The sequence below is a fragment of the Oryzias latipes genome, chromosome 18 (assembly GCF_053564925.1).
Source record: "Oryzias latipes strain Hd-rR chromosome 18, Olatipes_Hd-rR_3.1".
In the NCBI taxonomy this organism is placed as follows: domain Eukaryota; kingdom Metazoa; phylum Chordata; class Actinopteri; order Beloniformes; family Adrianichthyidae; genus Oryzias; species Oryzias latipes.
The window spans coordinates 12,214,152-12,238,181 of NC_136254.1; the positions used below are offsets into that span (position 1 = coordinate 12,214,152).

Consider the following 24,030-nt stretch of genomic DNA (forward strand, 5'->3'; position numbering starts at 1 on the left):
TAAAACCAAGGGCAGGGGTCCGAATCCAGGCAGCAACCAATGGGAGGAGGGGCAGCTGCCAAGTAACTCCACCCCTGAGGAGCATTGCAGGCTGACCCACCCATATCACCCTAATATGTGGTGATATGAGGAAGGAGGATAGGTCAGGGACAGCTTCCAGACTGACCCTCGATCGGTGAACCAACTGTTACCTCAGCCCTCTCCCAGTGTTGGGCTCAAGTCCCCCCAGACTTGGGGCCCTGTCGCAAAGAAAGCTGCTCCCACACCCCCTACCCCACACAAAGAGAGAGGAGCCAGGAAAGAAGCCTGTCCCATGGGCAAACACAGGCCACCGACCCCAAGTGCTGCCACTGCGAGAGCCCTGGTTCTTTTCTGCTTTAAAGTGAGAAGTAAAACTGTTGTCAAAAGTTGAAGTGGTTGAAATCTGAACCAAATAGAAAACCTCTGAGCATGAACTTTAACCTGCATTTGATCCTAAGATCCTAATCATGAAGTGGATCTGAAAACATTTTTTTCTGATTTATGTTGTCATTTAGTTAGCTTTATTCCTTACTATCCATCCATCCATTTTCTGATGCTGCCATGCAGGGTCACTGGTTTACCAGAGCTTGTAACGTTTACTGTTGGGCAAAGGCGGGGTACGTCTGCTGCTATTCCTGTATGTTTATTTTTATTGAACTTCTGGTATGTTTGTTGTTTCGTTTTCCACAATTGTGAGACACGTAATTTAATAAACAATTACCTTAATCTTTAAAGAGCTGCCCCAATGAAAATTGTTTGTCATTTTTAACATATTGTTGTGGCATATTTTTATGGACATATTTAAAAAAAAAATTAAGTTTAAATTTGTATTTTTGAGCATTTCTATATTCAAGCCATTGTAGATCTGGAACAGAAGAAAGAATGTCCTTTGAAAAATACCTTATTTGTGACGCAGAAAATACGCTCAGCAGGGCAAAAGTTCTCTGCTCCATCTCTCAGAAACGGCGAGGGGAAGGGTGAAAGGGGGGGGCATGGTTGCACCATGCTGACTGTCAGGGGGGAATTTCTAATGAACTCTTGCTGCTCTGCAGAAAACGACAGGTTTTTTGAATTTGGCATACTCCTGATGAAAAGACCACGAGGAATGCACCTGCAACATATCTAAAGATGTTCAGAGTCTGGCCTTAAGTGTTGAAAGAATAAAAACAGTGGAGACTCTGGGGATCATAGGGAAAGTCAAAGTTTTGACAGAGGCCTTTATTCAGCTTAAAATGACTTAAATACATCAGATATGAATCCTTAAAATAAAAAGCGCTCATGCAACCAACACTTCTAAACACATGCAGTTGGAGTATTTACAGGTAATCTGTACGAATGGATGGTATTTCTATGAGCAGGGACTTCAGTTAAAAGACATGAAAGCTTCACTGAAGATAGTCCTCTCTGTTTGTGGTGATTTATAGAAATAGTAAATGTAGCTTGTCAACACAATAAAATAAATTATAAATCCTTTTCACTCAAAAATATGCTGAAAATTCAAACAGCCAACTTCAGAAATACATTTCTTTAAAATGAAAATTGAATAATGATAAAACTCATAAAAACTCAGAGGGCGTTGATATGAAACATTTACCTCACGTGCAATCCATTCTGGTGAAAATCTGAACTAAATCCACATAAATATAGAAAATTAAAGTTTGTATTGTTGCAAAAACAATTCCACCCTAAGTGATTTCCATGAAAACAGAAAGGAACATTAACTCCTGTGTTGCTGCAGATTTTTAAAGTGAAACAAAAAAGACTAACAGTCAGAAGGTAAATCTTGAGCAGGAATTATTTACAGCATAAGATAATAAAAATCTGTCAAAAAATTTTGTTTTGGAAAAAAAGAAAAAAAAAGCAGATAACACAAAGTTGTGCTGGCCAGCAGGGGGCGCTGCTGCTCATACCAGTCCAATGGCTTCCTGCAGCTCCTCCCTAAAGGCATTAAGGTCCACCACGCTGTCGTTCAGCACGCTGGCCACCTCCCTGATGCGACCCACCACCTCCTTCCTGCAGCCTTTCTTCAGCTCACGGCTGTCCTTGACAAAGTACTTGTCCATGCCCTTAAAAAGGCTCTGCAGCGAGGAGACCGCCTTGTCCACCACATCTGTGGCCTTCATCACAGGCGAGTCCACCATGCTGATCATCTGCACAGCCCTGCGGATCTCCCACTCCTGTGAGTAATGCTGCGTGCCCGACCTGAGGAAGGGGTGGCCGCGCAGTCTGTACAAGCCCTGATTGACAAAATGAATGATGTTGGCGATGTCTTCCAGCTGGTCCTCGTACTCCTTCAGCAGGACCTCCATCTGAAGGCAGACAGACATTCGTGGTCAGCGCTGCAGACAGGAGGTGTTAAGCAGAGGGCTCCTCGTCTCACCTTCTTGCGCTCGTTAGTGTTATTGACGTTGTCCGAGATGGCTGCAGACGCCGAGGTGATTCCTCCGGCTGCTGCCACTCCCGCCCCCACAGCCGTGATCACCAGACTGGTCCCCAAGGTAAAAGGTGCCAGAGCCAAGCCCGCGATGGCCGCTATGCCCCCCACGGCGGTGGTGGTGCCCCCAGTGATGCCGGCAATCTTGGCTTTGTGGTGAAAGTCGCTGATGTCGTCCGCCAGCGTGTGGAGCATGATGACGGAGTGCCAGAGCAGCTCGGCTCGCTCCGTGAATATTTTGTTGAAGACGCGGAGGCCGCGGTCCACCTTGTCCGCCAGAATGGTGAAGGACCTGCGGGCCGAAGCAGCAGTTGACTGAACCCGTTCAGAGCTCAGAGGAGCGGCAGAACCCAACAGAACCTGCCTCCGTTGCAGCACAATGTTCCCACTTTCATTAGAAATTTAAGGTCAAACTTACTCTGGACCTAGTTTCATCAATGTTTCTGTTTGCAAACCAGTTTCTAACCTGTAGATTTAACAATAATGGAGCGTCTTCAAACCTGAAACATTTTGGGCACTTTGTGAGTTTTTGTGACATATAATGTAACTAAAAATATATTTCTGTTGACGACAACATTTATTAAACTGTTGCTTACTTAGATTTTTCTGCTTTGCATTACATTTGATATATTTTTAGATGGGAATGAATAATTTAAACTCTTGATTTAATCTTAGAGGTTACTCGTCTAAATAACTAGTTTGGGTTGATGTGGTTTATGTTATAGATAACATGTCGAGGCTTGAGAAGAGCTCAGGTTTTCGGCCCTCTTTCTGCTGTCCTTTAAAGAGATTTGTTGTTCTTTGAGAAGAACGGCTGAATCCATACATTTTATGGCTGATGTCAGAGCTTTTGATCATTTCTCATCACACATCTAGGTTAACTGATTGGCCTCTGTGGATGTCTCCTTTTTTTCTCTGAGAGGACTTTTCTGGAGTCCCCCAAGGCTCCACCTTAGGTCCTCCTGCTGTTGCCTGTATTCCATTTGTTGGCTTTGTTTGTAGAGAACATGTTACCTTCAGGCTTCTAACAGATCCTTTTATCTGTAGATTTTGTCAAATGTTCTTCATGTTGGTGTCTTTTCTTGTCAAACTTAGTCAAACTCCAAACTAATAAATGATGCTGCTCCTGGTTCTCCCTCTCTCGAGGTAGGAGAACGTACTTTCACCGATTTCTAGAGAACATCTCTGTACGACTGCTGGGAGCTCTTGCAGTTGATGGTTTCTGCTCCTTGTCTGGATATTTCTGTATTCTGTAGCGTGTTTACGTCATGTTTTAAGCATCGGCTTGTTTTGGTTGAAGCTTCCTTCCACAATCCTGTCAGCGTTTTCTACAAACATGACTCTTAGCCTGACATACAGAGATGTCAAATGTTCACATCTTTGATAAGTGAAATCCCTGCACCCACTGTGGATTTCTGTGAAGAAATCATTTAAAAGCGGTTTTATCGATTCAAACTAACAACCTCTTTGCTTCAAACTGAATTAGTTTGAATCCAGAAACCATTATTCTGTGTTTAAGAAGTTAATAAGTTCTTACAATTCTCTAGGGGCCGTGGTGCAGTGATAGGGCGGTTGACCTCCAAACGTAATATTGCAGGTTCAATTCCCACCTTGCCCACCCATGTGTCAAAGTGTCCTTGTGCAAGACACTGAACTCCACTTCTGGTGGAAGGTTGGCAGCAGTGTGTGTGAATGGGTCTGTCACTCTGTGACTGTAAAGCGCTTTGGGCCTTCGAGGAAGGTAGAAAGTGCTATTTAAGTAAACGCCATTTAACTTTCTCCGATTCCTTTTTCTTTTCTTCAAATGTTCATACTTTGTGTAAAAGTAAAAACAGTAAATTAGAAATCATTTTTACTTAATTTAAACGATATTGCTGATGTATCAAACAAATTTTAGGTCATTTCTGTAGATACAAATTTATATTGTGATCAAAAGGTTAATCAAGTCGTGTAAGAAATGGAATGGGAGTTGGTTAAATGTCCTTCAATGTTTTGAGATCAACAAGTTATTTCTAAATGAAAAGAAGACAAACTTTATGGATTTTGGAACAGATGAAACAAATGACAATGTACAACTTCATGTTGATGGGACAGATCTTTCATATTTCTAGTATTGTTGCAAAATTTGGGGAAATCTATCCATAACAAGTATTGATCTAAACTTCAGAAAAGAGCAATTAGAGCCATAACTAAAGTTGGTTTTTATGAATTTATAAATATACTCTTAAAAAAATCAAATTCTCTAAAATTTGGGGACATAACGCATGTAAGAAGATTAGCAATTTTATTGTGTGCCTTAAAAGGTAGTTTGTCCTTAAGATGGCAGTTATTTTTTAAAAGAAGGAAATAACATCATAGTTTGAAAGGTATTTTTGTGTTTGAATCAGGCAGAGTAAGAACCTATGTAAAATGGAAATATCCTGTTTTGGTAAAAACGTTTGAAACTTTTTAGAAAAAGAAACAAATTTCAAAATACTTCAAAATAGACACTTCCGATAGTGACATAATGGCCATCAGAACACAGTTTTTTTTTTTAAAATTAGCAGCAAATTCTAATATAATCCCAGCAGAGCGACACCACTGAAACATCTTCAGCTCCGCCCCAAACCTCCCTCAAAGCCAGAGAGAAAACAAAGGAACTCACTTTGTCTCGTCCTTTATGGCGGCTGCATCTTCTTCATCTGAGAGCACCTCGTCCCATTCTGAGACACAAAGCAGAGGAACCAACGCGTCAATACTTTAATGGAAATTCATCCAGCTCTGACTTCATCCAAGGGAGACTTACTCTCCACCGTGTACCACCACTCCATCAAACTGTCCGTGTCCTACAAGAAGAAGAATGAGAACGTTGTGAAGAGCTCCAGATACACACGTCTGTGTTACAGCTGAGGCCGCAATTTGAGGTTGGGTTTTTGTTGTACTTTTTCTGATTCCGTTTTCTTTTTCTGCTCAAGCGGGAGGTTTTCTGTCTTTTTTTTCCTACTGTTTTTACAGATTGCCTAAATTGTCCAGAACGCCTGATTGGACAAGGACCTCAAGGGCAGTTTTCATAAACTGCTCATCATCAGGCGGATCATCTGTTTTTGTTTTGGGTATTTCCTGTTTAATTACAGCAAGGTGGAGCAGCACACTCATGTTGGATTGCACAATCCCATGTAAACTGGGTTGATTGGATGTTTTTAGCTGACTTTGCATATGCTGATATCATTAGGTTTTATTAAAACATATGTATACATTGTAAACCTTTATATTTAGGTCCTCACTTTCCATTCAATAGGCAATATGTTTCACGTTTGTCTATTGTTTATTAAGGGTTCAGATCTGAGATAAAGCCGCAGTGAAAAGACAGAAGGTGAGGCAGGCAGTAGCTGACTCATGAGGAGAGCTCACGTGGGTTTTTGGTAATCAATAAAAAGTTTCAAAGAAGTCCTTTATTTAATGTTTTTCTCTGACTGGCTGCACAAATGGTAGATGTGTGATTTCAGCTCCAAAATTGGATGTTTAATCAAAACGTGAAGACCAAATCTGGAGCTTATGGACTTTAAGCTTCAAAGTTTAATAGAAGTTTCACAATACTGCTAAAACTAAAAGATGCTAAGGAGGACTTTTACGCTAAAGTCACAGAGATTTTTGTCCAAGGAAGAGGAGTATGGTACAACCAAGTATTAGGGCCACAGTGAAAGAAAAAAAATTAATAAAAGTATGAGAAAAAAGTTGCAGTGACAAAGCCATAATTTTTCAAAAATAAAGTTGGATTGTGTAAGTCTCCATCCACATTACATCCCAACTAAATCCATCAATGTGGCCATATATGGTGATGCTATAAGGCTTTAGTTTCTCATAGGAGTCCATGTATCATAGTGCCGACGGCGAAATGGAGCATCCCCCGTAAATCCACTCCTTGTGGGTCAAGAATCTTCTGATGACCATGAATGTGATGCAAATTATTTTCAATGTGCTTTTATTTATATTAAGTCAAAGTCAATTCACTCTGCTTTGTTTCTTTTTATTTTGGTTAACAGCCTTTTGCTTCATAAATTTGTGAAATAATACATTTACTATTGTAAAATATTGACTATTTTACAACTTTAGTCTTGTAAAGTTGCAAATTTTTTCTCTCACAATTTTATAACTTGATTCCCGTATATTATTGTTTTTGTCTTTCATGGCGGCCCTGATACTGTCTCATAGTATGGTATTCATTTACAAGTAAATGTTACATCTGCGTGCAAATTCTGTGTCATCCATACATTTTACATTCTTCCTTAGTCTATTATGAACCTGCTGTGTTTAATAAAAAAGATGCTGATATAAGATATGAAACATAATCAGTAGTTGGTAAATATATTGGAAGACGAGTAAAACTGATTCACCAGCCACAAAGCTCACTTACAGTGGTTCATTTGACTAAAGTTCTAGCGATGTTTCTAAAAACAAACTGACCCCGTCCTCGTCCTCGTCTTCATCCTCTCCAGCGATGGTTCGACCATCTCTCTGAGCAGCCAACCACTCGGCCTGAGGGGTGAGGGATAAAAAAGAAACACAACAGGAACATTTGAAGTGTTTTCTCCCAGCAGCCGAACCAGTCCAGCATCATTTCACAGGGGAAAAAAATGGCGCCTTTGTTCTGGAAAACACCACGTATTCTTTCTGCTCAAAAGGATTCTCGTGTCAGAGGAAAACATCCTCTGATGAGAAATGCTACAGGCGTTTGCTTCATAACAGAGAAACACAGATATAAAGGCAGATGATGAACAAGCAGTGTAGCGTCTGTGGAAAATGTAGGGAAGAGGAGTCCTGTCCTCTTCTGAAGTCAAACTCCAGGAAAAGAGAGCGCACAAGCAGGATTTAACTCAGTTCTTTGTAACTGAAACATCTGCTGAATGTTTGCATCTCCAGCTCACCTTTGCAGCCTCCGACAGGTGCTGGTTCCCTGCAGATCCTGCTAGATCCTTACCCTGCTGATGTTTGGACTTACTCTGTAAAAACAGGACTTTCATTCTCTTTTGATTGCCGTCAAACAGCAGCTACAAGAAAATGAAGCCCTGCAGGCTCTCAGACTCACCTTACGCCTCCCTTTTTTGTAGCCCTTCATCTTTGAAGGCTTTTTCTAATGGAAAAGAGAGATAGGTTCAAAAACTGCACATTTCTAGGAAATCAGCCCAGAGATGAAGGCACACATACCGGTTTGTAGAGGTCATCGTATTCTTCATCATGCAAGTCTTCCTCAGCAAACCCCTCCTGCAGAAAAGAAAAAACAACACACAGATGATGAGTCTGTAGTCCTTAAAAACACTCTCCAACGACACCTTCAGTTCCTGAACTCACAGCACAGGCCGGCTCGGACCTCTGAGAGCTGCACTCGCTGGATTCACTCGCCGTGTTGGTCGTCTTGCTTTTACGCTTCCCTTTGAAATGTTTCTGCAGGAGAGGAAGAGGAGGAGGAAAAAGGCGAAGGTCAGGGTATGTGTGTCAGAGACTGAGGTGGGTGGTACCATAGGTCTGTAAATTTAACTTGTAAAAGAATTTCCCTTAAAGCACATTTTCCCTGACTCGGTCACATGGGTCGAGTTACTGTTTCAGTTTGTAATATTTCCTGCATTTTTTTCTAGTGATGCAAACGTCATAGCAACACCACTGAAGTAGATGTTCGCTTTAAAAAAGTCATTTTAGCATAATATACAATAACATAGTAATAGCCATGGTGATCCACCTGTACATAAGCAGCTTTTCCCTACTTCATTTTTGTCCTTTAGTATATATTTGCGAAGGCCACATCTCGTTGCAGTAAAGCTGACCCTACTTTGGGATCATTTTTCAAATGTTCAGCAGTCTGAGGGTCATTCTAACAGCAACAGCATTGTAACGGTGAGATGGTCAGAGATATATAGATATGAAACTCTGCCGTTCTGTGACAGTTTTAGAAATGGTTAAAGTCAAATATGACAAAGAAAAAAAGAATTACAGTTTTGGATTTGTCTTGTCCGTCTACTTCCTCATCCTCTGCCGAGTCTTCTGTGTTCACCTTTGAACTCCGCCGACTCTTCGGGTTCTTTTTCTGATCATGAAAAGGCAAACATTCAGTTCTCAGCAGAACCACAGCTGGTTTTAAAAAAAAGGCAAAAATTACAGGTTTGTAGGAAGCATCAGGTCCAGGAGATCCTCGTCTCTGTAGGTCTTCAGGGTCCATGGCGGCAGCCTGATCAAACATACATAATAAAAAATATATACATTTCTTTTTATTTGTTGATTTTGCTATTGTATATTTTGTGGTGAACTATAATTTTTTTGTGGTAAATAAAAAAAAAAAGAGTTTTGTATTTTCATTGTAGCAAAAAATGCCATACATGCAAATTCCCCCTATTAGTCTGTCAAAATTATTCCTCATTAGAAAATGGCTTTTCATCATAAAGTTTAAACATTTTTGGAAAGGAAATTTAAAACCGAAGCGAGTTGGACTTTGCAGGAAACGGTAAAAGTTGCAGAAAAGTCTGTGCTCCATTAGAATCAAACCCAGAATCAATACAGAAACTCCTGAAAGGACTTTTCCTGGCATCAAATCTGATCGACAAAAATAAAATAAAAAGAAAATGGGTCAAATTCCAGAAACTTCCTGCAGCTTCAAAAGCTGCTTAAGGCCATTTCAAACAAGTTCAGAAGCAGCAGATTTACAGGTTTCTCTGCCTCATCATACCTGATTCAGCAAATACGTGTCCCTAGCAAACTGGTTACTATAGAAACCGGCTTAAGGGTTTCCACACCTTCACTATAGCAAAAGGACATCCTGAACGTTAAGAAAACAGGAGACCTGGTTTCCAAAACTATGCCAAACCCATCCCCAGCCTCCTCAGCCCAGTCATGAATCAAGTGTTTCTGATGCAGACTACAGATGCTGAACTTCTGGATAGTAATGGTTTCCACACTTCGATTACTTTTTGCGTAAAATATTCAATACCAATTACCTGTAATTTCTTATTCGTGATTTTTTTTTCATCTCTCAAGTATATTATTTGTTGTCTTAAAAACAACTTTTGGGTAATAACTCGCGGCTCTTCTGGTCACGTCACTGATGGGGTTCAATATGCAGTGGGCTTCTTCAGCACAAAACACTGGAGGAACTCGCTTAACCAAAAATATATAGAAGTGAGGCATGCACTTCTGTTTTTATATTCCATCAAATCCGTAATCTATTTTTGGATCCAATTCAGATATTTATTTCAGTCAGTTTTCGCCTGTCTTCACTTCTCTGTAAAGCGCCAACATCTTTATTTATTCCATGTTGACAAATATCTTTGGTGTTTTAACATGTTCTTGTGGCATTTTTCTCATGATGCAGAACATGCATGAAAGGATTTAAACTCAGGATCAGAATTGTTCGGCTGGATCGCTCTGATCTTGCTCTCTATTTTTGCTGTACCGGTAATGTTAGGTTGGGCATGTAAAGAGCTCTAAGCTAGTGGTAGAGTGCAAACAAAGGGATCATGGGAAATAAGCGGAGGCTTACTCCACATCAACAGTCCTGCCCATAACTCAGAGGTGAATTTCTAATGGACTTCTGCCCCTCTGCAGAAACTGTCCTGGAAAATGACGTGTTCTGTTTTGTTTTTTGGGGCTAGAAACAGCATAATCATCATTGAAAGACCACTGGGACACTTTTACAATAGTTAAGAAGATGATTGGAGTGGGTCTTTACACAAACGCAGATATGACCGTATATACAGAAACACAGACATGTCTTTCTCCACCAGGTTTCTGTCCTCTAAATGTGTTCAGAAGATGATATTCAGCATTTCAAAATATTCTCTCTCTAGAAGAAGGAACTTTAGAAATCAGCCCTTAAAAAATGTTCTTAAGCCCAGGTTATTCCAAACCCAATTTGTATGAGCTAAAGCTGGAGAAAGTTTGCAATACCTGCCCAATCCCATCAGGCGTGTTATTATTCGAGTGTCGTAAGTCTTCAAATTGTTCCTGAGACAAAAAAAACAAAAACATTCATTTGATCTCAGACATCAGATCTGATCTGATCTAATCTAATCTGAACAAGTCAGCAGACGTGTTATCCGATCAAGGTATTTTGCACACGTAACCGCGGCTACAGACTCATTCATAAATACCTTTGAGTTTTTTCGAGGCGTGAATCCTTGAGCTCCTTTGGATTCGCTGCTCAGCTGAAAAAAAGAGAAAAGCACAGTCAGTGATGAAAAATGCTAAATGTCACCAAGTCATTTTGTCAAGTTTGTGGTTTAAATACATTTTTTCACTTAATATAAAGGCAAAACTAACATATTGGTCACCTTTCTGTAAGATGTAATTCAGACTGTACATTTTGAAAGCCCTTTTATTTGATCTAGAAAACATTATTTGAAGCTCCATGTCTTAAAAAAACTGGTCTGACTCATAATTTACATATATTTTTGACAATCTTAAAACATGTAGTTCCTATCTTTATTGAATAAGGATAGTTGGACTATTGTAGCCCTTAAAATGGGACATTTCAGGGGAAGTATTGGCACATCTATGTATAAAAATGTACCCACTTTAGAGATAAAATTTTTAGCATGCACACTTATTCTAGAAAATAAATACCGATAAGTGTGTGTGGCTAACTTCATGATTACATTTTGTATTTAAAGGGAAGGACATCACAACTTATTTCAAAATAAATCTTACCAAGACAAATCCTACTTGGCAGATTTTTTTTTTACACGGAACAAGGAGAAAAAAAAATTGTATTCTATATATTTCAACTTGTTTTGAGGACTTTTTTTTCCGTTTTGTTATAATGCAGGTCTGTCCACATGATTTCAATGCAGAGAGATTGTTTTAATTGTCCATCAATGATCAACAGAGTACATGGAGAAGGTTTTCAGTGTAATCCCTGAAACTGTGACACTAGTGAAGAAAGCTCCCTTAAAACTTAGATTAGGAAGAAACATCCAGCAGATCTAGAGTCAGAGAAAAGGAGGGTGGGCATCTGTGTGATCAGTTGGGATCTTAGAGGACAGGAAGGAGACAGACATAAAGAAAAAAACACAGGAACATCTATTTTAATACAAACAATAAGGCTAGTAACAGAAGTGATCATAGAGGAAGAAGATGATTCCAAAATCTCTGGTGCATCTGTTTTGGAAGAAAAGGAGTACAGTAGTTGTTGCCCCAGTAGGGAACCAGGTCACCATCCCCTCAGCTTAACCAAAAAGGATTTAGCAACTACAGGTGTAGTCGTATTTTGAGTTGGTGGTCAGGCGGGAGGCAGATAGAGGAAGTTGGACTTGTGCTTAAAGTGGCACTCTGATGAAAGTCATGTTCTAGGTGTTTTTAACATGTTCTTGTGGCATTTTTCTGATGGAGAAAATAAAGAAAATCAAGCTTTAAATTGTATTTCTGCTGGGGTTTTTTTTATTCTAATAATTGTTTCACAAAAATATGCCATTGCATGGAAAAAGCTTGCTGGTAGCTACCGCAGCCACAAGCTCCTGCAAACATGCGCTTGTTGACGAGCTGAAATCTGGTCCAACACTGCATGCTGGATAATTCCAGTATTGCTCGCAATTTTTTTTGCAACAATAATGTTAGGTTGGGGGTGTGAGGGGCTCCAAGCTTTTGGGAGTGCAAACAAAGGGATGATGTAACAAAGGACGATGGGAAATGGTGCAGGATTAATCCACACTAAAAGTCCCACCCAAAACTCAGAGGTGGATTTCTAATGAACTCCTGCCGCTCTGGAGAAATGTTGTCCCAGAAAACGACAGAGGTTTGTAGATTTTGCCTAAAAACATCAAAGGATGATCAGAGTGGGACTTTATATCTTCCATGAAAACTCTACCATACTAAATATAACCATTTTCCTTGTCCTCTCCTTCCATGAGGAGTGATGGGAGTGGTTTAAAGTCTGTCTATAAATTTTCCTAAATGGACCCCAGCAGTTTAAGCCTTTCAGCAGCTAAACGGATGTCATGGCTCAGAGTCAACCCCGTCATTCTGAGCCATAAGCTATATCAAAAATGAAAGTTTGAGGTCCTGAAGACAAAACGGTTGTCTGCCATCTGAACCATGACACAAAGATTTGTGTTTGAAAGCACAACTATAACACAACAACTGCACAGTAACAGCAAAAAGAGTTCAACACCTTTTCCAGGGAGATGGCGTATCCTCTCTGGGGTATGAACTTGATTTTCAACCTTTTTTTTCTCTGCAGAGAGAACAATAACTCACAAAAATATTCCGTTTCCACAAAGTTTGGAATCACATTAAATCATGCTTAACATGAGAATGACAAAAGTGGGTGCGGACCTCCCCATGCTGGGCGCTGCCTTCTTCTTCCTCTTCTTCACCAGAGCTTGCTTCCAACATTTTCCCCTGCAAACAAACATTCAAACCAGTCTGCTTGTTAGAGATTCAAATATGGGAACTTCTATGAACTTTGCTCTGACATTTTTTATTTGCAACGACACTGATCCAGGACACAGAAAGGAGCTAAATAGCTTTAACATGAGGACGATCGAGAATTTCAGAAAAAGAAAGAAAACTTAGGTTCAAAAAAATAAGACTTGATTTATTCTTAGCAAAAGAATTAGATCCAGCTTTGTTCATCTAATTAAACCACATTGCTTCTTATTTACACAATGTCTGAGCATAATCAGGTACAGAAACTGAACTGAAAAAAAGAGAGAAAAGCAGGGAGTAAAAAAAAAAGTACCAAACATCAAAACAAAACTGAAGTCAAAACTGTCCATCCATTTGTGCATTGGTTGTGATATAATGCAGAGCTATTTTCCCTTTTAAATCGAATTATCTTACCAATTCCCAAAGACAAACCCTGCAAATATTACAGGTATGAGCTTGAAAGAGAGGCGTCAGGCAGGTCAAGGACCCGTCTGCCCATTAGCCCTCGCCCCGTCTGCCCATTAGCCCTTGCCCCGTCTGCCCTTTTGCCCTCGCCCCGTCTGCCCATTAGCCCTTGCCCCGTCTGCCCTTTTGCCCTTGCCCCGTCTGCCCATTAGCCCTTGCCCCGTCTGCCCTTTTGCCCTTGCCCCGTCTGCCCTTTTGCCCTCGCCCCGTCTGCCCTTTTGTCTCTTAGGCCCTGAGCCGCTTGCCTGCAACTTTCCAAGTGCTTTAAACTATTTATGACTTTGCTTTTCTTTTATCTTACACTTTTAATAATATAGAAGTGTGGAAAGCGTCAACTTGGGTAATGAAGACCTCAAGAAAAAAAAAAAGTGGAATCAGATTTATTCGGAGAAATTCTTGACCGTTGACACTTTATTTACCTCTGACCACCGTCGTGTGATTGTGTCTCTCTTTTTTAGGTCCTTTAAGACAAAAAACAAAACAAATAAAACAGACAAAATCAAATGGTAAATCTCAATGTTCCGTTTCATATAAGCAGATTGACCCACAAAGTCCCATAACTTGCCTTAAATTCTTGTCCATCCCACTGTTTTCCCTCTGACATGACCGCTGCAGAAGACGCTCTTCGAAACAGGTGGCTGACTTTGCTTTTGGGATTTTTTTTCTAAAAAAAATAAATAAAAGACAGAACCTTCCTGATACTTTCCATGAAAAGTGAAACAATGTCAAAGGAAAAAAACAAACATACTCTGTAGTCCATGCTACTGGAGTCGTCTTCCTGATTCTGTTCTCCAGATGTTTGCTGGTCTGTAGAATAAGCTTGAAACTCCTGCTTTTGTGTACGTGGCTCTGGTTCCGTTACCCTGGAGTATTTTCGTTGCAAAGTGCTGCTCTTCCTCTCCCCTTTGAAGACTATCTTCTCCTGAAAGTTGAAGTCAGTGGCACCTTTAGACAGAGACCTGGAAGAAGTGGGGATCAGGCAAGTTGGCACTCACCTTTGAGCCTCTCTTGGACAACACAGACATCCTGGCCTTGTCTTTTTTCTGAAACAAACATTTGGGGCAAAGGTGAAGCTGAAGTACACAGTACAGCTTGTAGTGAAGGTGAAGGGAGAGAGGCGTACCTCCATGTGATCTTCTGCTTGGTCCTGGTCTTCATCTCCATTCACATTCCGCTCCATCTGTAACAAAGGTTTACGGCTTCAGCTACTTCTGTCTGCGGGAAGCTACGTTCACCACAGCCGTTCAAGAACACGCATTCTTGAACGCGCATTCAGCCCATAGTGTTCACACTGGACAAGCAGGGAGGGGCTTCTTTTTCTATTGTTTACTAGCCCATGTCTACCAGCTCTATTCGGATGTAAGAAAGACTTGGAGTGATATCATTCCAGCTGGGGACAAACCTCAAATGGTAATTTCTCATCCATGACTAATTTTCAAACAGTTAGCGCTTATGTGAAATAAAAGGGACACCATCCAACATGTCACAACTATCCAAGTCCCTTATAGGTCAAAGTTTGACCTGGTCTAGCTTGCAATGTGCGTTTAATGGCCATGTGTTTTTCACGTAGAGCACAAAAGCAGTCGAAGAAACTTGTGTAGCAACACACGAACGTGAGAGTTTTGAACAAACAAATCGCACATCTACACACATTTACATAGGACTTTCATTTGAATTGGTGCTTGAATGCACGTTGCCGAGGGCGATGTGAACGTAGCTTGACACATCAACCTGAGTTGAAACGGTAACAATCTTACCCTCAGTGTATCTCTTCGAAGTTTCAGTTTTCCAGACTATATGGGATAAAAACATTAGAACATGTCAACACTCTTTAACAGGGTAATACAGGTAAATTAAAAATAACTAGGAGTTTTATCGTACTGGTTTCCATTCAGGATCAAGTTCTGGAGAGTCCTCAGGCCAGTCTTCCACACACTTTTCCTGTTTTTAAAATCAAAGTTTTAATCCAAAAAACACAAAAAAACAAGCAATGTTATTAATGTTTTTACTACAGTCTTTAAACATTCAGAGTTTTTTTCCTTGCATGTCGGTATTCATCGTTAAAATACTAAACACAGACATGCAAGCAGTTCTGCATGATTGTTATGGTTAGCACCCACTTCGCCAATCAACAGGATGTCATCTAACACCACGAAGTCGTTAGGATCCAACGGTTTTCTCTCCTGTGAAAGGAAACAGAAGATCTTATTTGGAGATTCGGGGTACATTAAAGATATGTAATTATATATAACACTGCTGCCAGAGTTTGAACCAGAACTAGAAGAACCGAGCACAGCACCCTTAGTTTCACATTTTGACACTGATATGATCTAAATGTGTAGGTTTGCCAGCCATTCAGTGGTGTGGGCCCTAAGAAAGGATCAGATCTCCTGGTAGTTCATGAAGACCGAGATCTTTAGGAAACTGTAAGAACTTTGGGTCAAGCATCAGAAGAAGGAACATCAGGTAGCTCAAAAGTGCCCTACCTTAGGTACAAATTTGAACCATGATGTTTTCAGGTACTATTGGTTTGGTGCCGTCTTTGATCTTTCACATTTTTGATAACATGATCTGTTTATTTTTTCCACTTTAAGACTTGTTGGTATGACCCAACAGTGGATTAAACCCACCATCGCAGGGTGGACGCTCTACCATAGATCTGGTGGTTCCCGTTTCTTACGCTCCTGTAAAGCTCTTGAATGTACAGTGAAAGATGCTGGACAGGTAAACCTGCCCCCCAGCCCCCTCCAACAGAGGCAGCTCACACTCTCTTCACAGTTCTGAAACTTACCGGAGTTTTGCGAGCAAAGCTTGGTTTTCGAACAGACTTGAAGGCCCTTCTGATGAGCTGTGTTGGTGCTTCTGGTTCTGAGTTGACCTGAAAGTTCAAGTGAGCATTTAAGAGCCTCACACAGCCAGTCAGAAGGGGAAGTGATGAAGACTAGGAGCAAAAGCGTTCTGAACTCACAAAGGTCATTGGCGATGGGAGTTTGTCTAGTTGTGGTGGTTTTTCTGGCCTGGGAGGTTTGGACCGGGGGAGTGGTATGGGTGGACGTTTGATGGTTGACACCTGCAGATTTGAGAAGGTCACAAATAAATCTCAAACTTTATTAACACAGTACAAAGGGATTGCAGTAATGCCCACCCGTTACATACATGAGTCATTTCAGGTGGGGTGGGGCTGGGTGTCAGACTCCTGGCCAGAATCAGGGGTGACGGCTGGAGCACATCAAGTTTGCTTCCCTGAGGAGTGGTTAAGACGATCTCTGCTGGCTTCTGGACGGGTTTTGGCTGGATTGGAGGAGGCACTTTCTTAAGCAGAAATGGTGGTACATTTGTTAGACCGTGGGTTGAAGGTGAAGGGGTTTCATTCGAGGTAGCGTCACACGTGCTCCTGTTCTCATCTCTAGACGAGTATGGCAGAAAGATATCATCCAGAGCATCCCTCCGAAGACTGTCTGGTTCGGATGGTGTGCGGTCAAATGGATCGTCTAAGCTAAAGTCGTGGAACAAGTTCCTTGAAAGCGGACTTGGAAAAACATCGTCTGGATTTGTGGATGTAGATGGAAACAGGTCGACGTTTCCTTTCAAAGTCGACCTCAACAGCTGCTGCTCCTTAGTCTGGATGACCTTGACCTGAAAAAGATCGTCACTTGGAGCTGATTGAAATCCATCGTCCTTTGAAGCGGCTGAGCTGGAAAATGGGTTTACTGGAGCAGCTTGAGGAGACTGGAGCAGATCGTGTCCTGTGTTCAAAGGAGACTCAAAAGGGTCCTTAAAGGCTTGGGGAGGTTCAAACAAGTTGTCCTGATTGTGTCGCCCTGTCTGGATTAAATTGTTTGTTTTCAAAGCACGGGAAGGACCATGATCTTTATTTCTGACAACGTCTGAGATGTCCACATCCCAGGAATTGGACAAATTCTGGGTCAGAGCTGCATTTGGGCTTGAAAATTCGGATGATTTTAAAATTCCATCAAGAAAAGCATCTGTGGCATCAGTGTTGCTCCCCAAAGAACTTGGTGGGAAAGTGTGGTCCTCCTGACTAAAGGTTTGAGAGCTGGTGAAGGATCCTGGAAGCTTCACCCCGTTTGGTAGGGTCTTCATTTTAGAGGAAAGGTCCAGAGTAGAGCTCTGCTGTTCAGGAGGACGAACAAAAAGGTTTTTGTCAGGGTTGGTGCTTCCTGACATTTTCCTCTTGTTCGTCTCCTCCAGAGGACTTTGACTGCTCGATTCCTAAAAGAAGAAGAAAAAAAGGATCAATAAAAGCTAAATATACCTTCAATTTGATGTGTGTACTCTCAACGTACCAGGTAATACGTGTAGAACGGATTGCTTCTAGCCGAGACTCCGTTCTGACAGACAGAGAGGAAAGTGAAGCAAAGAAAACTTATACAACAAAAAGATCAAAGTCCAAGTACGCACCTGAGGCCAGAGATGACGACCCTCCTGTCCTTTATTCTGGAAGACACAGATACCAGGAACATTACAACCTTAAGTACCTGACTAACTCCATCAGACCACCTTAAAGCACCTCAGAAGAAACTGAAGGCAAAAATGCTTCACACCGCCCTCCGCTTTTTTTTTTTAAACTTTATTTATTGTACGCAGAAAATGTACAAAATCGCCATCAAATGACAGATACCAGTTGAAATAAAGGTACTTTGGCACTTTTTTTTTCAAATTAAATAAAACAACAAAAAACCGAACAAACAAAAACAACATAAAACTGCACCAACCCTCTCTATTAAAGCTTTAGAAAATATAATAAGTTTCAAAAATTGTAACTTAACACGTGCCCAGATTTCTCAGAAGAGTAGATTAAAATAAGCAAAAACTAACCATATCCATGCGATAAAAATCAGACAAAAGGGAGCCCCCATAAGTGATTTAGTCTGGAATGGAGTGTAGAATTGCTGTTCTTGCTGCACCGTTTGGAATAATGGACGCCAACTTTTTTCAAATTTACCAGATGAACCATTCAATGTCATTCTTATCTTTTCCAACTGGAGGAGGTACAGACCTGAGAGCACTTCTAATGTAAAGTCTATGTAAACGTGTGGAAATGTAAGTTTCCGGCTTCCAGGTTCACAACTCTCGCATTCAAATGGAGGAACTTTTTAAGACAATTTTCAGGCTCTACATACAAAATCCATCGAGCCTAAGTTGCAAGTTAAACGCCATCAGGGACTTGGATTTGGTAGTGACGTGAATGGCGCCCTTTTTAATTCACAAAAGTGCCGACTAAATGAAAATCAATCATGGAGGAGGAATGAATATTTCCGCTTTGACCCTGGCCAGATTTTTATGACTTTAAGTCTTTTAGATATCAGAATAGAGCCGTAAAAGAAAAGGCCTGGAGCAAGATTTGCACCACTTTTGCACAGGCCTCTTCCAACTGGAGGTGGCAGACACATGCTAAGAAGACAAAGCCCCTCCCTGCTTGTCCACCACGGCCTGAATGGACGTTTAGTGCCGTCACATGCTTGACAGACGCTTACTCACGCACGGGAAACCTGCATACGCACACAGAAAAACCGACATACCTAAACTCTGAATAAAGCCGTGAATGGCCTTCATGAGTCATCACAAACGCCGTGTTTCTTTGCTGCGTTTCAAAGTAAAAGCTGGCTGAGGGGAACACTCCCCATCCGTGAGATTAAAACACCTGCTGGTGGAATGTGGGAAGTCCTGTTTTTAGTTCCTGTCACATATGTTGTGTCCACAGAAATGAAAACAAAGTTTTTACTGCAGTTCTTCCTGTTTGTGCCCACCCCACGGCAAGCAAGGTCCTGATATTCAAACGTCCGGAGAATGATTTGTCTGCTCTGCGTTGTAACGGAGAAAAATCGGATCCAGTCTGCTCGTATGTGCATGAGACCAGAATGCTGCCCCGACAGAGCAGAGACAAGTTTCAAACAAAAAACATTTGGAATTTAACTGGTGTGCTGACAAAAGCACAACAAGCAGATGGAACAGGACAAATACAGCGTGAACGATAACCCTGACAGGGGCAAAGCTCCATAAGGCAAGAAGACCCTGGACCTTGAAGGGGTTTCAAACTAAAACGCAGACCGTGGACCTAAAACCAAACAACTGCACGCAAAACAAATGCATTACTGTTGCACGATCACAGAGAAATTTGGGCTCAAAACTGGTTCGTTTAACAAGAATGACAGAGTCACTGAGAGGAGAAAAGGTGTTGATCAGATTCAGGTTCCTGATCCAAGTCACTTTTCAGCTTTGTGGGTCACAGCTGACTAAGAAACCTGGACTATCTCTGAAAGACTCCGACTGAACATATGCAAACTGAGAAGGCCAGAGCCCTCACAGGGGTGGGGAGATGGGCTCCATATGCTCCACCTGTCCAGATGTGAACACAGACTTTAGCTCACCTGTTGGTTTGCAGACGGTTCACCAAGGTCTGGTGATCTGGAGTCCAGAAACTGAGAAAGAGATGAATGCAAGGCAAAATCTTAAACTCTGTTAACCTTTCATTCTGGTATGTCATATTACAAACATAAAGTGCATTTGAGAACATCCAGGAAGGTTTAAAAAAAAGGCAAAAATGAAACCTAAAAAAAACAAAAAAACAATTGGATCAATAAAGTTTTGTGATTCTGACATCATTTCCCATAATTCCTCTCCATACATTTTTTTAATGTATGCAGACAATGGTAAAACACATGTAGGAAGAACCCAGAGGAGCAGAAGCCCCTTTGTCTTCAGAGTGAGTTCACTTACCCCGTCTTTCAGGAAGGGATTGTGGGAAGCGTTCAGAAGCATGTTTTGCAGTTTCATAACACTCTAGAAACAGAAAGACAGAAAGAGGCAGACTGTTATGGAAAGGGAAAACTATTTCAAACATTGTATTTGATACATAAAACCTTCACTCTGGATGTGAAAGGTTAAAACCTTAAAACTTGAAAAAAACAGAGTTACTAGCAGAATCAGTAGACTTGAATGATTCCCTTGTTATTGTCAGACGTAACCCTTCTCATCTGAATACCAGACATTTTTGTCTGATTCATTTTTGTGGCAATAAATCAACATTATTTTAATCCTAATTTGCAAACTTGTTTTTCTGTTTGTCCACAGGTGATCATCTAAGAAGATGGGGATGATAAACTACTTTTTAAATTTTAACTTTATCTTTTTCCTTTATAATAAAAAATGAAGGCTGGTTAGGAGCTGCCAGATTTCAAAAGTTTGTCACACAAATTATTGGATCGTTTTGGAAGGAAATAAATCCATAGTGGGCGGGAAACAGTTAAAAATAAGCAGTTTCTTCTGCTGGGATTAATTTCGAGATTACATTGCAAACACTCACGGGTGTCCTCTCTCCGGATCCCACGTCAACGCGTCCAGCCGCAACGTCTCCCTAAAACATTTGAATCAAGACAGATCATCAGTGCTGGAGGTGTGACCTCAGCTGACCCGGGAATGAAGGTCTCAGGACTCACCTCAGCCTCCTCTCCCTTCATATCGGATCCGATTTTAAATTCCCTTTTGTGAAAATAATCCAGATTATCTTTCAGAGTGCGCAGGTTGGAACCATCAGCGCGCGTTTGGGAGGTGCACAGTTTCTAATTACCCAGCTGCGGTTTTCACATGTCAAGGTAAAGACGCCTTCATGTTCATTTCCGCCCATGACCCTTCCAAAATAAAGGCCTTGTCCTTTTAAAACAGTTAAGAGCGGTGATGCTTTGCGCATGTCCTGGACAAGAAAGGCAATTTATGTAAACTGACTACAAACCCACACACCAATTATTTCAAAAAAGTAATAATACAGAATAATATTTCTTGAACTTTGTCTCTCATTTGGTTAATTGGGGGCAGCGCTGTCTGCCTGTTTTGCGGGAGGCAGGATGTGTGTGTGTGTGTGAGTGTGTGTGTGTGTGTGTGTGTGGGGGGGGGGGTAATCAGCCCCCTTTAATGTGTACATGGATTTAATCTAAATAGAGTGACTCTGTTTAATTATCAGTCAGGCTGCAGATCTCCTCCAGCTCTCTGCTTGGTCTTTCTCATTGGTGAGGCATGTCCAAAGTCCAGCATGTGCCCCACATTTAAATCTTTACCGGCCCACAGGCTCCTGTAATAAAATCAATAATAATTGGAGACCAGCACTGTCTTAGAACCGTGTGTACGATTTCTTGGTTGGCTAAATTAGGCTGTAAGCCATTTCAAACATGTTGAAATGAGAAGTATCCCATTGTAAAAAAAAAAAATAATAATAATAATGCAGGTCGATTGGTTTGCTTTAACACATTTTCACCTCACCAAATCTGTGTTTAAACACCCTGTCATTGAATGTCCCCCGTTTACATTTTGTGCTCATAGTCCATGTTTGCTCTGGTTCATATGTGAACCAGACAGAATAATGACAACAAGCTGTCAGGAGTTACCTCAGCCACACATGGTTTGGTAGAGTTTAATGCTGGATGCAATTCCTGACACAAGCCTGTGTTTTCAGGGCATGGGGGGACCCAGAAGGGCAGTGGTGGTGGTGGTGGTGGTGGGCGGGGGGGGGGGGGGGGGGGTCTTGCCCGGAGACCCACAGTGGATTTTATGGTTCGTTGTGCCCCAGACAGGCGAACCCAGATATCCTATGTGACTGTCCTGCACCCAGGCAACTAAGCTGCTCCTTCTAAATTGAAATAAATTACTGTTGTTTTTTTTAGCTCAACTAATTACTTTTTATTTTTTGTATTTTAATAAATCAAGTTGCTTGTCTGCCTCCAAATAAAACGTCGACATAATGAACACTTGGCTAAATAAAGTAAAATTTGTCTGGTCTTTCTTTTGGTTTCAAATAATCAGTTTTAGTCCTTTTATTTTGAAGGTAGGTGTGTTTCCGGTTTTGCTGTCACCACCTCAGCTTGAAGTACAGGTGTAGCGGGTGCATTCCAGTCATCTGTATGCAGACAGACCGGTTGTCTTATCCTGCAGAACCGGGCTGTTAGGTGGTGATGGCGGTGGTCGTGTTTCCCTAAAGTCTTATAAGATTTAAAAGATTGTCAAATATTTTGGTAAATGGCGTGTACTTCTTATAAAGCCCTTTTCCATCTTTTTCGAAGGCCCAAAGCGCTTTACAGTCACTGAGCGACAGACCCATTCACACACACATTCTCATTTTTTAAAATAATGCTGTATTCAAATATTTAGTTTTTGTTGTAAGTGCAGTTTTCTGTTAGAGTCTTTCATAACTCCAGTCTGAAATCCTTGCTTTGTTCTTTTGACGGTTTCTCTACATATTTCTCTGTCTGTCACTTATGAAATGAACCAAATAGTGTGAATAGAAATGAATCGTCTGGAAGACTGACCAGATGAACTAGTTGCATAACTACATCAGGTGTGTACTACAGAAAGATGGAGACGCTGCATCAGAGTGATTCATCTTTGTTTCTCTTTTTTTTGTCACACAGCTTGAACAAAGATCCACGCGGTGACACACCAGAAAACATCCCAGTCCTGTCCAGGTGAAAGTTATCTGAACAGTGATAAATGAATGTGATTTTCCAAATCCTGCAGTGTCATAGTGATGTTGGAGAATGCAGAAGTCCCTCTGATGATGATGATGATGATGGTCGCCTTTTGGCTTCAGTCACTTCACTGCGTAAACTCAGCAGTGAAGGAATTTCAACACGTGACTGCGCATTTCACATATATAATGGGAGAAATATGTGTGTTTGCCATATTTGCACACAGATGACACATTGTAAAAAAACTGAACTATAAATACAAAACAAAATGTTGCCAGAGGAAACTTTTACATTGTATCTCAAGCTTTTATCTAAGCAGGGGGCGCCATAATGAATCCTCTGCTTCCATGCAGGTTCAAAGATTTCTTTGTCACAGACATGTTTTACATTTTTTTGAAGTCTGAACCAAAAAGAAAGTTTGAAATTTGGTACTGTGTCAAAATGTTTGTACATTTTTTTTAATTGTTTTTTTTTTAAATAAATGGACTTAATTGAATAAATTGTGTTGCATGGTTTCCCACCTATGAGAAGATAAACTAGAGCAGAGATCTACAAGCTGAGGTTCCAGAGCCACACAAGGCTCTTTAACTCCAACCATTGTGGCTGAAGAGAACTCGGACCTCACAGCAAGAAGGCTCTGGTTCAAATCCCAGCTGGGTCCTCTCTGTATAGAGTTTTCCTTGTGCATCTGTGGGTATCCTTCAGGGGCTGTGGCTTCCTCCCGCAGTCCAAAAACATGCTGCATAGGTTAGTTGGTGTCTCTAAATTGTCCCTAGGTGTGTGAATGCATGTGTGTGTGGCCCTGCGACAGATTGTACCCCACCTTCACCTGACAGTAGCTCAGACAGGCTCCAGCAACCCGATGACCCCAAAAGGGATTCAGCAGGTTTAAGAAAATGTATATACAAAATTAAATGTCGACATTTTTCGGCTGAGGTTCTCCTGTAACAGTAATGTTTATTTCACTGCTGCTGACATAAACTATGCTAGACCTGTGTGCTCTGGCGTTTCTCCAGATTGCAGACGTTTTAAACGCAAAGCAAAACTTCGGTAAATTGTTTGATATTCTGTAGCCTCTGTTTATTAGAATACGTTTAAAGCACAGGTTTGCTGTTTACCAATGTATCCACTTTTTCTGCTTGATCCCAAACCAATGAAGTCATGAGGTCAACAGCAGCAGTAAGTAGGAAGGAGAAACGTGAGGGCCCTCCACAGTGGACTGAAGGTAGAACAACACAAAAAGAA

At 41.1% G+C, this 24,030-nt stretch overlaps 1 protein-coding gene and 1 long non-coding RNA gene across 3 annotated transcripts; one reads left to right on the forward strand and one right to left on the reverse strand.

Moving 5' to 3' along the window:
- Positions 1-1,206: 1,206 nt before the first annotated feature.
- si:cabz01007807.1 (uncharacterized) lies at positions 1,207-21,013 on the reverse strand. Of its 2 annotated transcripts, XM_011487683.4 has the most exons (32): positions 20,767-21,013; positions 20,634-20,684; positions 20,048-20,110; positions 19,699-19,749; positions 17,729-17,764; positions 17,614-17,658; positions 16,463-17,539; positions 16,275-16,376; positions 16,098-16,184; positions 15,427-15,489; positions 15,188-15,247; positions 15,064-15,099; positions 14,430-14,486; positions 14,302-14,349; positions 14,055-14,228; positions 13,872-13,970; positions 13,726-13,767; positions 12,749-12,814; positions 12,585-12,647; positions 10,570-10,623; positions 10,367-10,423; positions 8,586-8,654; positions 8,421-8,513; positions 7,784-7,876; positions 7,640-7,696; positions 7,521-7,565; positions 7,360-7,434; positions 6,899-6,970; positions 5,241-5,280; positions 5,100-5,157; positions 2,402-2,747; positions 1,207-2,330 (listed from the first exon to the last, which is right to left on the reverse strand). In XM_011487683.4, exons 1-32 carry the CDS (start codon positions 20,785-20,787, stop codon positions 1,926-1,928), a joined length of 3,705 nt encoding a protein of 1,234 aa, XP_011485985.1. In that variant the 5' UTR covers positions 20,788-21,013; the 3' UTR covers positions 1,207-1,925. The 2 variants fall into 2 exon arrangements, with proteins under 2 accessions (XP_011485985.1, XP_011485986.1); XM_011487684.4 differs by lacking the exon at positions 10,367-10,423.
- On the forward strand, positions 20,623-22,860 carry LOC144987222 (uncharacterized). The gene is made up of 3 exons (XR_013651099.1): positions 20,623-20,752; positions 20,842-20,922; positions 22,729-22,860. It is a non-coding gene; the product is annotated as an uncharacterized LOC144987222 (long non-coding RNA).
- Positions 22,861-24,030: the final 1,170 nt, after the last annotated feature.